This window comes from Oreochromis aureus, linkage group 16 (assembly GCF_013358895.1).
Source record: "Oreochromis aureus strain Israel breed Guangdong linkage group 16, ZZ_aureus, whole genome shotgun sequence".
Classification (NCBI taxonomy): domain Eukaryota; kingdom Metazoa; phylum Chordata; class Actinopteri; order Cichliformes; family Cichlidae; genus Oreochromis; species Oreochromis aureus.
In genome coordinates, this window is record NC_052957.1 from 13623676 (window position 1) to 13637918 (window position 14243).

The window sequence follows — 14243 nt, forward strand, 5'->3', positions numbered from 1 at the left end:
CACAGATAGAGACATGACATGCAGAGAAAACAAACGGGGGGGAAGGAAAGAGAACACAGGCAAGTCAGAAGGGGATTGAGGTGTGTATAATAGTAAGAAAAAAATGTTTTTCATAATGATCTTATGTAGATAAATGTAAGGAGATTTGCCATTAAAATAAGTATTAGGGACTTCCCTCTTTTTTTCCCCCTCCAACTGCTGTTCCCTCCCACAAATGAGCTATGCAGCTGCCTGCTGTGGTTTCCTGCCTGCCCCCTCCACATCCTTGTCTATATAAACTGTGAGTCTCCCTTTTTTCGGCACTTCTGCCTTGTGTCTGAATCCTCAACGTCGGTCGAAGGACAAGCAGACAAAATGGTGAGTAACTGTCTGGCTGATGACGTAGCCTTGAAATTTTCATTCTCTCTCCCCTCCTAACTCCTTTTGTTTCTGTTGCATGGATTAAATATCTAGGCTTTTTTAAATGCTTCAAGTCTTCAGTGTTGTGTGGGAGTTTACTTAAAATCAAATTCTATTAAGTGATCATACTTTTGAGCTAAATTTATACAAAACTTTTTTTTAGGGCTTGTCTGAGAATTCGGTGAGAACAATGCACTAGTGTACTTGCATTTGACTAAAAGAGAAGTCATTTCTGTACTATTGGAAAATCTAGGTCAGATGAGACAATGAGTTGAGCTGTTGTCCTTTTCAAGCCTTCTTAATGCAGAGCTTTTGGTATAAAAAGAGAAAATCTATAAAGTCTTTAGTTCCTAAACAAGCATAGGATACTGTTTTCACAACTACAAAGTAGTGAGCAGGGTAATCGTGGCAGTGGGGGATGGATTAAAATGAACAGGGAAAAAGAGGAGTGGTCTGGCCTACAAGTGAGAGTTAGTTCGCTGCCATTTTGCAGCTGTTAAGAATTTTAGGGTTGAAGGATGTGGAGAGAAAGAGAGGGTGAGACAGTCATCCCTTCCCGTTACACAGCACTATTGAGCCGGACAGGATAGGGGAGGGGAGACACAAAATGGGGAGGGATGAGGAAAGGGAGGAGATTCAGGATGAAGAGGTGGGGATAAGGTTTTCTTCTTGCTGCATGACTTTCCTGTTTGCCATATACAGGATTGTATTTTGCCCCCCGTCATAAAATTATCTTTTAGGAAAATAAGGAGCTTGCAGTTATTAACTATATTTCCTGCCCTTTCAACTGTAGAAACAGAGTTCAGACACTGCGTTGCTTGTATTATATGCACCACTGAAAGCAAGCTTTCTTTCCTCACTGAGGTATTTCCTCTTCACAAATTGAACATTGTCTTGTAAATTGATGGGGGGGCACACTAAGGATCTCTAACAATATACACTCCTAAGAGTCCGCCTGCCCACCCCACCCCCATTAGTACTCATTAAATAAGTGCCCCAGATATTGCTGTGCCTTTCAGCAGTCATAGCTAGTTCAAACTATGATAAATGGTGTCAGGAAGTACATGTGTACATAAACTTCCTTTGTCTAATTTTTTTTTTCTCCCCTCCCCCAGCGTGAGTGTATTTCTATGCACGTTGGCCAAGCTGGAGCCCAGATGGGCAATGCATGCTGGGAGCTGTACTGCCTGGAACATGGGATCCAGCCAGATGGACAGATGCCCTCTGACAAAACTCTCGGGGGAGGAGATGACTCCTTCAATACCTTCTTCAGTGAGACGGGGGCAGGAAAGCATGTCCCCAGAGCAATCTTTGTTGACCTGGAACCTACTGTCATAGGTAAGTAATGTGCAAATAAACACATACTTGCATATATTGTCATGGATAATCTGAAAACTGATAAGATAAATTTAAAAAAAGAAAAAAACAACAAAAACAGATGTTTGGGTTAAATTTCCTTTTCCTTTCGAATTGTCATTGGTTTTTTGTTATTTCTAAATGGCACTGTCTGCGAAATAGAGGGACTGCTCTTAATTTGACGCAAGAATACTCGAAGCTGCACTCCTAACTTTTTTTTTTTCTGTTTCTTGCAGATGAGGTGCGTACAGGAACCTACCGTCAGCTTTTCCACCCTGAGCAGCTGATTACAGGAAAGGAGGACGCTGCCAACAACTATGCCCGTGGCCACTACACCATCGGCAAAGAGATCATAGATCTGGTCCTGGACAGGACACGTAAATTGGTGAGACTCTATGATAGTGTTAACGTTTAAATTTGGAGTATATTAAACATTTTGCTCAACTAAATTACTTTAGGGTTTTAATAATAATGAACTAATACATTTTCAGGCTGATCAGTGCACTGGCCTGCAGGGATTTCTCATCTTCCACTCTTTTGGTGGAGGCACTGGCTCTGGTTTCACCTCCCTCCTGATGGAGAGGCTCTCTGTTGATTATGGGAAAAAATCAAAGCTTGAGTTTGCAGTTTACCCAGCCCCCCAGGTTTCCACAGCAGTGGTGGAGCCTTACAACTCCATCCTGACCACCCACACCACCCTGGAGCACTCTGACTGTGCCTTCATGGTGGACAATGAGGCCATCTATGACATCTGCCGCAGGAACCTTGACATTGAACGACCCACCTACACCAACCTTAACAGGCTGATTGGCCAGATTGTGTCCTCAATTACAGCCTCACTTCGTTTCGATGGAGCCCTGAATGTTGATCTGACAGAGTTCCAGACCAACTTGGTGCCTTACCCTCGTATCCACTTCCCTCTGGCCACCTATGCCCCGGTCATCTCTGCTGAGAAAGCCTACCATGAGCAGCTGTCTGTTGCTGACATCACCAATGCCTGCTTCGAGCCAGCTAATCAAATGGTGAAGTGTGATCCTCGTCATGGTAAATACATGGCCTGCTGTCTGCTGTATCGTGGTGATGTGGTGCCCAAAGATGTCAACTCTGCTATCGCAGCCATCAAGACCAAACGCACCATCCAGTTTGTGGACTGGTGCCCCACTGGCTTCAAGGTGGGTATCAATTATCAGCCTCCAACTGTGGTTCCTGGTGGAGACCTGGCCAAGGTGCAGAGGGCTGTGTGTATGCTAAGCAACACCACAGCCATCGCTGAGGCCTGGGCCCGACTGGACCACAAGTTTGACCTGATGTATGCCAAGAGAGCCTTTGTTCACTGGTATGTTGGGGAGGGCATGGAGGAAGGAGAGTTCTCAGAGGCCAGAGAAGATATGGCTGCTCTGGAGAAGGATTATGAAGAGGTGGGCACTGACAGCATGGGAGAGGAGGATGAAGAGGGAGAAGAGTACTGAAGAATCAAACATCACGCATTCCAAATGCTATGAAAGTAACACATTCCCACCAAAATCCGCACATGTGGTGATTCGTCAGTATTGTCAATAAAAGTTCTCATAAACGTGTCCTATGAATTTGTGGACATTCTTGATCTACTTATACATTTGCTAACATAGCCTGGTTAACTTGATTCTTGCAATATTACACACTTGAGTGCCTTTCTAGTTCAAATGCTAATAATTTATCTTCTGACACAAATGGTGAAGTTATCAATTACACATATTTAATTTTTAACAAGGTTCTGGATTTGAAAGTGGAAGATATTTTATCAGCATTATCATGAGAGTTAGTATTAGCAAATCCAAGACATCTAAAACACTGTTTTGACACATTACATAATTTATCATATACTTACTTTTAAACTTGATATACACAATATTGTTTTTTGTTTTGTTTTTTTCCTCCCCGATGTTTCTGGGCGGCTCCACTTTACTTTTAGAAAAGAAATTCCAGCCTCTGTTTTCAGTTTCCTGCTTTTCTTCACGCCAAGCTGAGTGGCCATTAGGCCTTTTCGATTTACTCCTGGTTCCTGAACTTTTTCCTTAGGCCAGCAGGTGGAAACAAAGTGACACGGGTTAAAATATCGAGGTTTGTGTAGGTGAGATTGTCTGGTCGCCCTTCAAACTTTTATTCCCGCCGATTAACATAATAGTCTCAGACCAAATTATTTTCCTGTGTAATTTATTCTCCTAAACAAACTGATTTGATGTGAAGTCGAGCCCACTTCAATTCACTGCCAAATGATAACATTCATACATAAATGGCAATCTAATTACGAGCCAAGGTCCCCCATCAAAAATAAAACAGATTAACAACAAAATAACTTAAATTACAAAATTAATCTAATTTATTCGTTGAACTATATTAAATGCCAATATCAAATCCTAAAAGTTTCATGTTTTTTCAGTCTTATTTACAAAATTCACTTAAAATATCTAGATATCTTTCTTTGACAGCCCACCTGCAGTACCCATCTGCCCACCAGGAGGTGGTCTTCTACACTTTACTATTCATAACATGGCCTTGGAGGTTTGATTACACATCGCTGAGCAGTCCACATAACTGATATTACATGATGTGCTCATTGTGTGATCCAGACCAATTACTCTACCGATGAATCACGTGGTAAACTGGAAATCTAATTTCTATAATCGATCTATATGATTACCTACCAATAAGAAAGTGCAGCGGGATGTCAGAATTACACCTTGACTGTAGTAAAACGCAGTACTCGTTTCACCGTTCCAGCTACATAGGAGCGACTGTAAATTATTTAGTAATATCTGCGATGATTGGGTGATCTATATTTGAAAAGAAAAAAATAGTTTCTAGGTTTTGGCATATGTTTATGTTTCGAGGTTAAAGCATTATCACGGAGCAACAGGCGGGCGCTGAGGCATGCAGGGCGGGCCCGGTGACGTTTCCAAACACTGGCATTTTCTAGACGCTCAATTTTTTTCTATGCGCTCGCGGTGACGTAGCGCGTGCGGCTTAGAGGAGCACTCGGGACAAACACAGCTGACTGCGCGCATGCTATCTCGGTGGGGACTTCAGCGCAGACCCTAACGCTAGGTTACAGTCATATTGGCTTGGTGGAAAATATTTGCGGTGAAGAAACGGGCCGAAAACAGGGGAGGTGCCTGTACGGCTGTCAACAAAGGAGAAGAAAAAGAGGGGGAGTGTAGTCCAGAAGGACCGCTATAACAACTAATTCATTGTCGCTCCAAAGTGGTGGACAGACGGCTAAACTGCTCACTCATTAGGCCAAAACACTCCTAAGGTAGGTCCATTGCCGAGGTTAGCGTAATAACTTGTGCCTATCCAAATAGGTGCTGCAATTTATGACAGATGTCCAACTTTACCATAAAAGGAGATGTGCTACCGAAATACCAAATGATGTTAATTGTGCCCTAATGTCAATACTCGAATAGCACAGCACCTGTGCCTCCAAGTTCATCTGTCCCTGTATTTAAGCGTCTATAAGGCCTGCAGTCATGTCAGCACTGCAGCAGTTGACAAATGCCTTGGCGCTAGAAATAACATAGTAATGAGGCTTGTATGAGTACATGGCTCATCCTGTAGGGGCATAGAAAGTTAGATTTAGTTGTTTCACCTCAGTTTGGAAGCCCCCTTCAGCCCCCAAACGATTACAAATGAGACTGGCATCTCGGTTAGGGTGTCGTCTGTGGCTATTATAGAACTGCTGACTGTGCCAAGATCTTATTTTTTTGAAAAAGATCACAGGCTTGATGCTTTCATGTGACCGTTCTAAAACAGTTTATAACAGGTTAATTTATGATTCAGTGAAGTCCGCTGATTAGGTTTTTACTTACTCTTTCAAACGCAATATATTTGTTGGAAATTTCAAATTATAAAAGGACCTGAAGGGTTTTTTTAGACTAGTTTAAGAGAATGTATTTGGCTTTAAAATCTCTACAGATTGACTTTTCTGTCCTTTTATGCATGCATCACATACAAGTTGCTAATTGTTTAGTTAAAAATTAAAACATTACTAACCATACTGCTTCCACACAAATTTCATATTCTAGCTTCAAAGTGCTGATTAATAATACTTAACTCAAGTTAAAAAGCATTAGTGAAATTAATGTAGCTTTAAACACAGTATAGTTCAACTCACAAGTCTTACAGTAATACAGCTGTTGAACAGTTTAAGCAGCACTGTCTCAGTTAAATCATAATTTAAGTCAATTTTAGGAGGATATTATTTCCCAGCTTCTAAATACATGTTTTAGAATCGTTTTACTGTATACAATAGATCCATTGGGCTCATATAACCTCCACTACAATGGTGATTAAGTATTATTTAAAATCTATCATTATTATTATTGTTATTGTTGTTATATTCTATCTATTCATTATTTAAAATCTACTTGGTTCCATAGATACAAAAGTTTTTTTTAGTCAAGAGCAGCATTTTTTTAAATGATGCAGAAGCTGTGCATCCACACACATTGGTGCTTTTAACTTTTGACCAAACGAAAACTTGTATTTATATTTTTCTTTCAGCGTGGTGTTTTGAGGAGTAACAGCAGGTGACATGGTGGACTACTATAGCATCTTGGGAGTGTCCAAAACAGCCACTCAGGATGACATCAAGAAAGCGTAAGTATCCTGGGACTATTTGAAGTGTTAGAAAATATAGTCATAAGTAACAAAAAGTTCACTTGAGTAAAAAAATACTGTTTCTGAAGATATATTTGAAGTGTGAAAACCTACTTTAGATAACAAGGTTATGTAAGCACTGAAAAACTGAGGCCACTGCCACTATGTGTTTTTGTGTGTTTATTTTTTAAGAGCTTACGAACTTAAGATAACCTTTGAGTTTAATTTCAGTCCAAAAAATGTGTTTTTCAGGGCAAAGATGCATCATCATATTATGTCACTAAATAAGCTCATATCTCATAGATAGAGGTTTAAGAACTAGACCTTCATTATGTGTGTGGTTATTTATATATTATCATGGATGTTCGATGTTGTTTGTATTTTCAGGTACCGGAAATTGGCCTTGAAATGGCATCCTGACAAAAATCCAGACAACAAGGAGGAAGCAGAGAAAAAGTTCAAAGAAGTCGCTGAGGCCTATGAAGTCCTGTCTGACAGTAAGTCACCATAGATGACAACTGGTCTAATATGTACAAGGTACACTGTAGATGTGTATGTGTACAGATATTGATATCCGTGGGTAATTTTTTCCTTTTTGACAGAGAGCAAACGTGATGCATACGACAGATATGGAAATGACAGAATGCGACACACAGGTATATATATATTTATAGATATATATATATATATATCTAAAAATCAGGGATATTGTTGCATCCATTATAGTAATCATTAGCAATCTTCTAATTGTTACAGTTTAAGAAAAAAATGTGTGTTTTGGTAATTTTCTTACTACTACTACCTATCCTTCCTACTTGCTACTTCTCCTTTACATTTGTCTTTATTTTACTTTTTCCTCCTCGCTCTCCTGACTGTGACATGTTGGTTTCTCAGGTTCCTCCAGCTCAGACTTTACAGATATCCCAGGCTTCACCTTCACATTCCGCAGCCCAGATGAGGTGTTCAGAGAGTTCTTTGGTGGACAGGATCCTTTTGCCAGCTTCTTCGGTAAGTAAAACATATACTGGGGTTGGGTTCATCTGTTATTAGTATTAGGTTCAGGAACTAATACTAACATTTATTTATTCAGTTTAGAGGTAAAATAAAAAATATGATGAGAGTAATTTGTCTTAGGTCTACTGTAACCGAACTAAATTAAAAACTACAGTATATTCTAAAGTAACAAATATAAGAACTAGCTTGAATATAGACAAATAGCTCAATTATTAATATCCAGAATATTACAGAAATTAAATGTAAATGGTCGATATTCTACTCTAAACTGTCAACTGTAAAACCTCTAAAGTGCTATTTGTTATTTTCACTGCAAAAGGGAGTAACTATTGCACTGTGTACTGTACATTAGAGCTGTACAGGCAGATAGCCACAGGCAGGAAAGATTTCCTGCTTCGTTCAGTGGTGCATTTGGGTAATTTCAGTCTGTCACTGACCGTGCTCCTGTGACTGGCCAGCACGTCATGGACTGGGTGGGAGGTATTGTCCATTACTGTTGTATTTTTATGTACTTGCATGTTTCTGTCTCTTACTCAGATGACTTCTCCTCGTTTGGAAGCTCATCCTCTCGTCTTGGCCCAGGGCGATTCTTCTCTTTTCCATCAGGAGGAGGTAAAGAATTTAATATTATAAGTAAACTGTTTGCAGAGGATTGAAGAGGATTTTCCCATGTAGTTTTTCTTTCAGCTTTCCTTTACTGGTAATTAATTCAATTCTACTCAGTTAAACCTCTATCATAAGTGGTTTCTATCATCAGTGGTTGCCAGGAATGTCTCACAGAAAGAGGGTCTACAACCTTTTGTGTTTTATATCATCAACAAATGCCAGATTAATGATATTTGATATTGTTAATCTCTAGAGTTTCAGTTGTTAATTTAAAAAAATGCTTAAAAGAATTAATATCAGGAGATGGTTTAGATACATTAAAAACTAATACTGCTTTCCTCTCCTCTCTTTGATTGTTTGACTCTCTACAGTTGAATTCTCCTCTTTCTCCACTACCTTGGGTGGTCTGGATGGGATGGACAGCATGGGTGGAGGGATGGGCAACTTTAGATCAGTTTCTACTTCCACTCGCATCATAAATGGAAAACGCACCACCACCAAGAAGTATGTAATTCCTTCTCAATTCCTAATATGTATATAAGTGTATTATCGTCAAAGCAAAAAGTGAAAAATTAATTGAAGAATATATTAAATTTAGCATCAGTGAACAGTTTTACATTCCAGCATTTTAAGAATTATCTTGATGTGACTGTGGTTGCTGAATAAGAGAAGTGCATATGTGCATATTTGAATTGTACTTGTCTCAGTAGATTGTCCCTAGAAGCAGATTGTCATCTATTGTTAGGGAATACTTTAGATTTAGAACAAAGAACAAATCGTATGCAAAGGGCGCCATAAAGTTGTGTTGGCACTACAAAACAACAAAACTAATGTATACACCTCCTAAAAATGCAGCATTCACACTGCAGTATGAAAAATGCATGAAGACCCTGAAAGACCTTGTAGAGGCTGATGACATGTCTCGTCCAATAACAATTCATAAATCCATAAAAGTGAGGCTGTACATCACATACAGCATATCGTTTAAGCCCACAAAGATGTAGTGGAAATGCGAACACAGTCTCATTTCATTTCTCTATAGATCTGTGTTTTTCTAAAGGGGGAAAACTTGCACTGTATGCAAAATGCAGGAGGGTAAGCGTAATTAACAGGAATATAGTGCAATGTAAAAGTGAAAGCAGTGCCCTCGTTATTAGTTTATATTCTTTTTCTACTGAAATGAATCAAGGGGACTGTCTACAAAGGTTTGTAGACAGTCCAAAGCATAGACATGAAAGCATTCTTATCTTTATGTGGCAGTGCATTTGTGTCACTAAAATGAAAGTGAGTAATCGTGGTAGATAATCATGATTTTGGTGTTAATCAAAATATTTTTTGGCTGTAATCTCTCAGCCCTAAGACTGAGTGTGCACTTGCACAAACACAGAGGCACTAGCAATGATGGTGGCTTTTAAATAATTCCACTTATGTCTGTATTTGTCTTTCCTACAGGATAAAGGAGAATGGGCAGGAAAGAATAGAGATCGAGGAGGATGGCATGTTAAAGAGTGTTCTAATTAATGGTGAGACAATGCTGACTGAATAAATGAATTGAGAACAAAAAAAACCTTTATTCTGGTGCTTATTTGCTTTAACCTGAAAATACAAATTCAGTGTCAGCGTTTTCTAATACAGTAACAATTGTGTCAAAATGCAGTGCTGCATTTGCTTATTCAAAAGATTTCAATGCAAGCATGGAAATGTTTTAAAAAAACAGACGAGGTTTCAGTTTGTATTTAATCTGTCTTATTAGTTCTTATTTTTAATATTTTTTGTATTTTTAATTCAGGTTATTTTCAGTCAGTTCCCACAGTAGGTTTGCTTTTTAAGTTCAGTTTAATTTTTAAAAAGGTTTAGTTATAGCTGAGTTTTTATGACTTTGAGTGTTAGTTTAATCGTATTGTATTGAGAACATGCACCAAAGGCAAAATTTAAGAAAATTAGTATAGATATTACAATAAAAACACTGAATGTTTTGAAAGCAGTTAACTCTTAGTCTTGTAGACATCCGAAGTCTCAATAAACACATTCATCAGTGCGTCATCAGCTAAGTTATGATATCTAATTTTACATGTTTAACAAATACCAAAACTAAGGATATTTGCTTGATATTTTTCACAAAATAATTTCAGTTAGTTTTATTTTTTTTTTTTAAGCCTTAATCATGTTTTTGTAGTCTGTGGAAATGTTTTAGTTTTTGGTTTAGTTTGGTTAACTATATTAACCTTGGCTTTAGTTTTTCGTATTTCTGCTTGACCTGAAGTTTTTGCTTGGTTATGTGTTTTTCTGTATGTCTAAGGTTTTTGCTTTGTGTTGATTGTGCAGTGAGACAGCTGTCTTGTTGTTTTTGTTTTGATCGAAGGTGTGGAAGATGAAATGGCCCTTGCTCTGGAGCTGAGCCGACGAGAGGAACAGGCCGCTCCGAAGCCACGACTCCAGAACAGAACCACAGAGTCAGACAGATCCCGGCTGAGCCCTTACACTTCACCCACGCATCGTTCATTTAGCTCGGCCCCATTCTACCACTACGGGGTTGCAGGAGGCAGCGAGGATGATGAGGAAGATGAAGACCTACAGATGGCTTTGGCATGCAGCCTGTCAGAAATGGAAGCCCAGCAGAGAGCTGCTGCTAACGACTACATATCAGGTGCTCGGGGTGGGGGCAGAGCTGTCAGTGACAAAACCAGGGGCTGTTTAGATGGCGGGATTGCTAAGGCAAAACATTTGAATGTACAGAGCAGGGAAGAGGTTGTTGCAGGGCAGAAATGTAAAGAGATTAAATTGGGTTCAGTGGCTGGAGATGGATGCAAAAGTGTGGCAAAGGGTACAGTCGAGCCAGGCTTCTCTCCTGAGTCATCCACAACTGCCAGCACTACACCCCTAAGCCAGTGCAGTGAGGATAAGTTTAAACCTGTGATAAAAAGTGATTGCAGCGTGAAAAAGAAAAAGAAGTGTGGGTGTGTTGTCTCCTAATGATGTGTTTGTGTAGGTTTACTTTCTTTGGGTTGCCTTATTATACTGACCTCAGTGTTTTGCCTTCAGCCAGCTCTAATGTAATGTGAATTGAGCAGATCTTTATTTGAGACAGTGCCTATACTGATGACAAGGCTTCACATTCCTCCAAAGGAACACACTAAAGATAAGATTTGTGGTTACATTTCTACATTATCACAGGCATTTAAATTGTTTTTGCAGTTGGGTGCAAGCCGGTGTGGAGGATTGCTTGTGAACGCGAATTTGCCAGATATTTGCATAGACTGATGAATTGCAATTAAGTGATGATTTAGATCTGTTGTATATATGGCCGCAATTGAGTCTTTTGTGAGGACCAGTTTAAGTTTAAGTAACTCTAAAACAAAGCTTGAAAGGCCTTTTAGAATTTAAGGTTTGTGTTTGGGTTTAAAGCCAAACCTGGAATATATTTGGGAATTTTGAGGTTTGTGTAAGTTTTTTTCAGAATACATTATGTCAGTGAAGGTCTAAAATTGAGTGTGTGCGGTGGTGTTTGTGTGTGCATGTTGTACTGTGTAGGTCTTTGTGTGTTTGAGTCAGCTGAGACCTTGCCATAGAATTTTCTCATTCAGACTCTCTGGCAGTGGGAATGTTGCACAACTGTGCCACACGAAAATCAAAGGTAGCCCACAGAACTTTTTGTGGTTTATTTCCAGGTTGCCACATAAAATACTTTTGACTGAAGACCAGTGTTTCTCAGTCAGCTAGTTATAATGTCAAGAATATGTATGAAGCAATAAGTAGTTAGGTGAAGCACATGCTCACACACTTTGACTATCTTGTTGTTGGAAAGTTGAAGTAGGGAGGAGCTCATATATCATTAAATCCAAGTTTATCATATGTTGATTCTGCACTTTTACCACAAATAGCATTAAAATTGTAATCAGATTTTAGATTATAGTTTGGGGAAAGCACTTTATTAAGGACAAATCACAGTATTGTGACTGAAACAGCTACAAATAATGATTGTTAAGACTTTGTACATGTTAACTACTTATGTGTTTACTATTCTTACATTACACGATGCAAACGTGCCAAGCTTTATAAACAAATTAAAAAGATAAATCAGTTTTTGGATTCTCCTTGGTCCTCCTGCAGTAGATGTGACTGAGAGTGTTGTCAAGAGATTTGAGGAAGAAGAAAGTGACAATGATTGTGACGGCAGTGTGTTACCTGTCCTGGATTTTTTAAAATTTTGTATTATTACATCTGGTTACAGGATGTATAATAGCTAAATGATCAAAGAACATTTGTTTACGTGCTCCCTGAGCGAAATATTAAACCTCAGCCAGTTCCAGGTGAGCTCCCTTGTGTGCAAAATTATAAACACTGTACTTTAGGGGTGACTTGATGACTTTCCCTCCTGCACTGCTTCCCAAATTTCAGTTAGACAATCAGTCAGCTGCCACTAAAGTTGGGTTTAATGTGAATGGTAACTGAAATAGTTTATCCAGCTCATGTCCCGCTAATGTAGATTTTGTTGGGTTGCATGTTTGTGTATGTGAGACAGTCACAGGACGGAGTCACTGAAGATAGTGTTGGAGCTCATGGATAAAACTCAAATATGCCTTTTTCGTAGATCTCAAGTAACATGAAGATACTGCCAATGTTTTAAGTGCGACACTAAGAAATGTTTTAAATGTGGTTGTTGCTGCAGGGCAAAGCTGAAGGCAAAAGAAAACCATGCTGGTGCCAAATCATGCAGATGTTAAAATAATTACTGCTGCCAGTGTTATGTTGTAATATGCATTAAAAAAACACACATGCCTGTCACAGTTAGTTTCTAATTACAGGCAGTGTCCCTTTGCCCTGGTGTGTTTTATGCTTTATGTTTATAATTTTTATTGACACATATTTTTCACGAGTGCCTCATTCATCATAGATTGCATGAGTTTTGTTTTCACTTGAAAGTATAGCTGTCAGCACTGGCGAAGACTAAGAGTGAAATAGGCAAATGAAAACTTTAATAAATATATCAGCCTGTATTAATTGTTACTGATTACTCATATGTTGATGTTCTTTTTATTTTCACATTGTTAAAAAGGAATTAACGAATAAAGATTGTGCCACAAGATAATTTGGAATATTTTTTTTATTTAGAATATGGCAGCCACGTATTTCCACTAATTTCCACTAAATTCATGCTAGTGCAAAATGATGATACAGTATGATAACTGTTTAATAATTATATAGTCATGGAAATCTGAAGGATTATTTTCAGTTCTCAGGACCCTTAAACATTATAAGACAACAGAATCATGCATTAAAAACTACTTCCTGCTTTTACTGATTTGGAAACTGCACATGTATGTGGGTTAACTGTTTCTCTGTGTGTCTTCATTAAGTTCAAATCAGGAGCTTGTATTTTCAGTGTAGCCCTTATTATGCGAGCGGTGTAATGCACCATTTGTGATAAGATATGTAACAAGGGCAAGGGCATCATTAGACATTGTGTTTTAAACTAAAAAGTAATTAAGTCCCATAGACTGTTGTGTGTTTTTATTTTATTGTATTTTTAATTTCGTTTATCTCAACTTACGACTTCCTTGGACCAGGTTATTCAGTCTTGTTGGCTCTAATGTTTAAATGTGCTGGATCACATAAACATTACTTTTCATCTGTTATGTAGCAAACATATCTAGTATCATATTTTTGGGACATAAATTTGAATACTTGTTCTTTTCTCTTACGATTCATGCTTCCTGTTTCAGACTCAGACTTCGAGGCCTTCACAACCTAACCTGATTGGCTCACGCTGCTCTGTGCCCTTGCCCTGCCCTGAGGTAAAGAACCAGTGTGAATCTGAGGCACCCATTCCTTCTCCTGCCCCCAAACTCTATGTAGACGAGATCAGATGATGCCTACTTGCATATCTGATTAAGTATAACCTGTCCTTGTACATCTATTCTTACAGGTCAAAGATTATATCCCACGATGCACTTTTCTCTGCCCACCATGGCTCCTACCTGCTGAATGACACTTATAAGATATATGTATTTAATATGTGTGTGTCTCTGAGTGCATGTGTGTACGTAGCTCATTGTGGAACAAAAGACTGAAAACTCTAAAGAGGTACAGTAGTTATAATCATCTCTTCATCAAATGATCATATTTCTAATAAATATGAAAACAGTGCACAAAGCAAAAAGAAAGTTCTTGTAAAACATATGAAGCAGAGAAAATAAAGATTTTCCTGCTGATTTTTTTTCCTCAGTTTGTGG

The 14243-nt window shown here is 38.7% G+C and overlaps 2 protein-coding genes across 3 annotated transcripts; both read left to right on the top strand.

Moving 5' to 3' along the window:
• Positions 1-3: 3 nt before the first annotated feature.
• On the top strand, positions 4-3334 carry LOC116312895 (tubulin alpha chain). Its single transcript, XM_039600545.1, has 5 exons — positions 4-80; positions 228-357; positions 1515-1737; positions 1992-2140; positions 2247-3334. The coding sequence occupies exons 1-5, from the start codon at positions 19-21 to the stop codon at positions 3222-3224; spliced, it is 1542 nt and encodes a 513-aa protein (XP_039456479.1). The 5' UTR covers positions 4-18; the 3' UTR covers positions 3225-3334.
• A 1086-nt stretch (positions 3335-4420) lies between these two features.
• Positions 4421-14157, top strand: dnajb2 (DnaJ heat shock protein family (Hsp40) member B2). 2 transcript variants are annotated; one of them, XM_031730429.2, is made up of 11 exons: positions 4452-5047; positions 6295-6390; positions 6778-6887; positions 6993-7046; positions 7285-7398; positions 7942-8016; positions 8382-8514; positions 9463-9533; positions 10373-10657; positions 13734-13805; positions 13937-14157. In XM_031730429.2, exons 2-10 carry the CDS (start codon positions 6326-6328, stop codon positions 13760-13762), a joined length of 936 nt encoding a protein of 311 aa, XP_031586289.2. In that variant the 5' UTR covers positions 4452-5047; positions 6295-6325; the 3' UTR covers positions 13763-13805; positions 13937-14157. The 2 variants fall into 2 exon arrangements, with proteins under 2 accessions (XP_031586288.2, XP_031586289.2); XM_031730428.2 differs by lacking the exons at positions 13734-13805; positions 13937-14157 and having other exon boundaries at positions 4421-5047; positions 10373-13167.
• The last annotated feature ends 86 nt before the right edge of the window (positions 14158-14243 follow it).

Bases quoted from the DNA above. Each gene is read 5' to 3' on its own strand.
- dnajb2 (XM_031730428.2), top strand. From the start codon at position 6,326: ATGGTGGACTACTATAGCATCTTGGGAGTGTCCAAAACAGCCACTCAG. The intron at 7,047-7,284 runs GTATATATATAT...TTGGTTTCTCAG, and splicing joins TGACAGAATGCGACACACAG to GTTCCTCCAGCTCAGACTTT. The intron at 9,534-10,372 runs GTGAGACAATGC...TTTTGATCGAAG, and splicing joins AAAGAGTGTTCTAATTAATG to GTGTGGAAGATGAAATGGCC.
- LOC116312895 (XM_039600545.1), top strand. From the start codon at position 19: ATGCAGAGAAAACAAACGGGGGGGAAGGAAAGAGAACACAGGCAAGTC. The intron at 358-1,514 runs GTGAGTAACTGT...CCCCTCCCCCAG, and splicing joins AAGGACAAGCAGACAAAATG to CGTGAGTGTATTTCTATGCA. The intron at 1,738-1,991 runs GTAAGTAATGTG...TGTTTCTTGCAG, and splicing joins CCTGGAACCTACTGTCATAG to ATGAGGTGCGTACAGGAACC.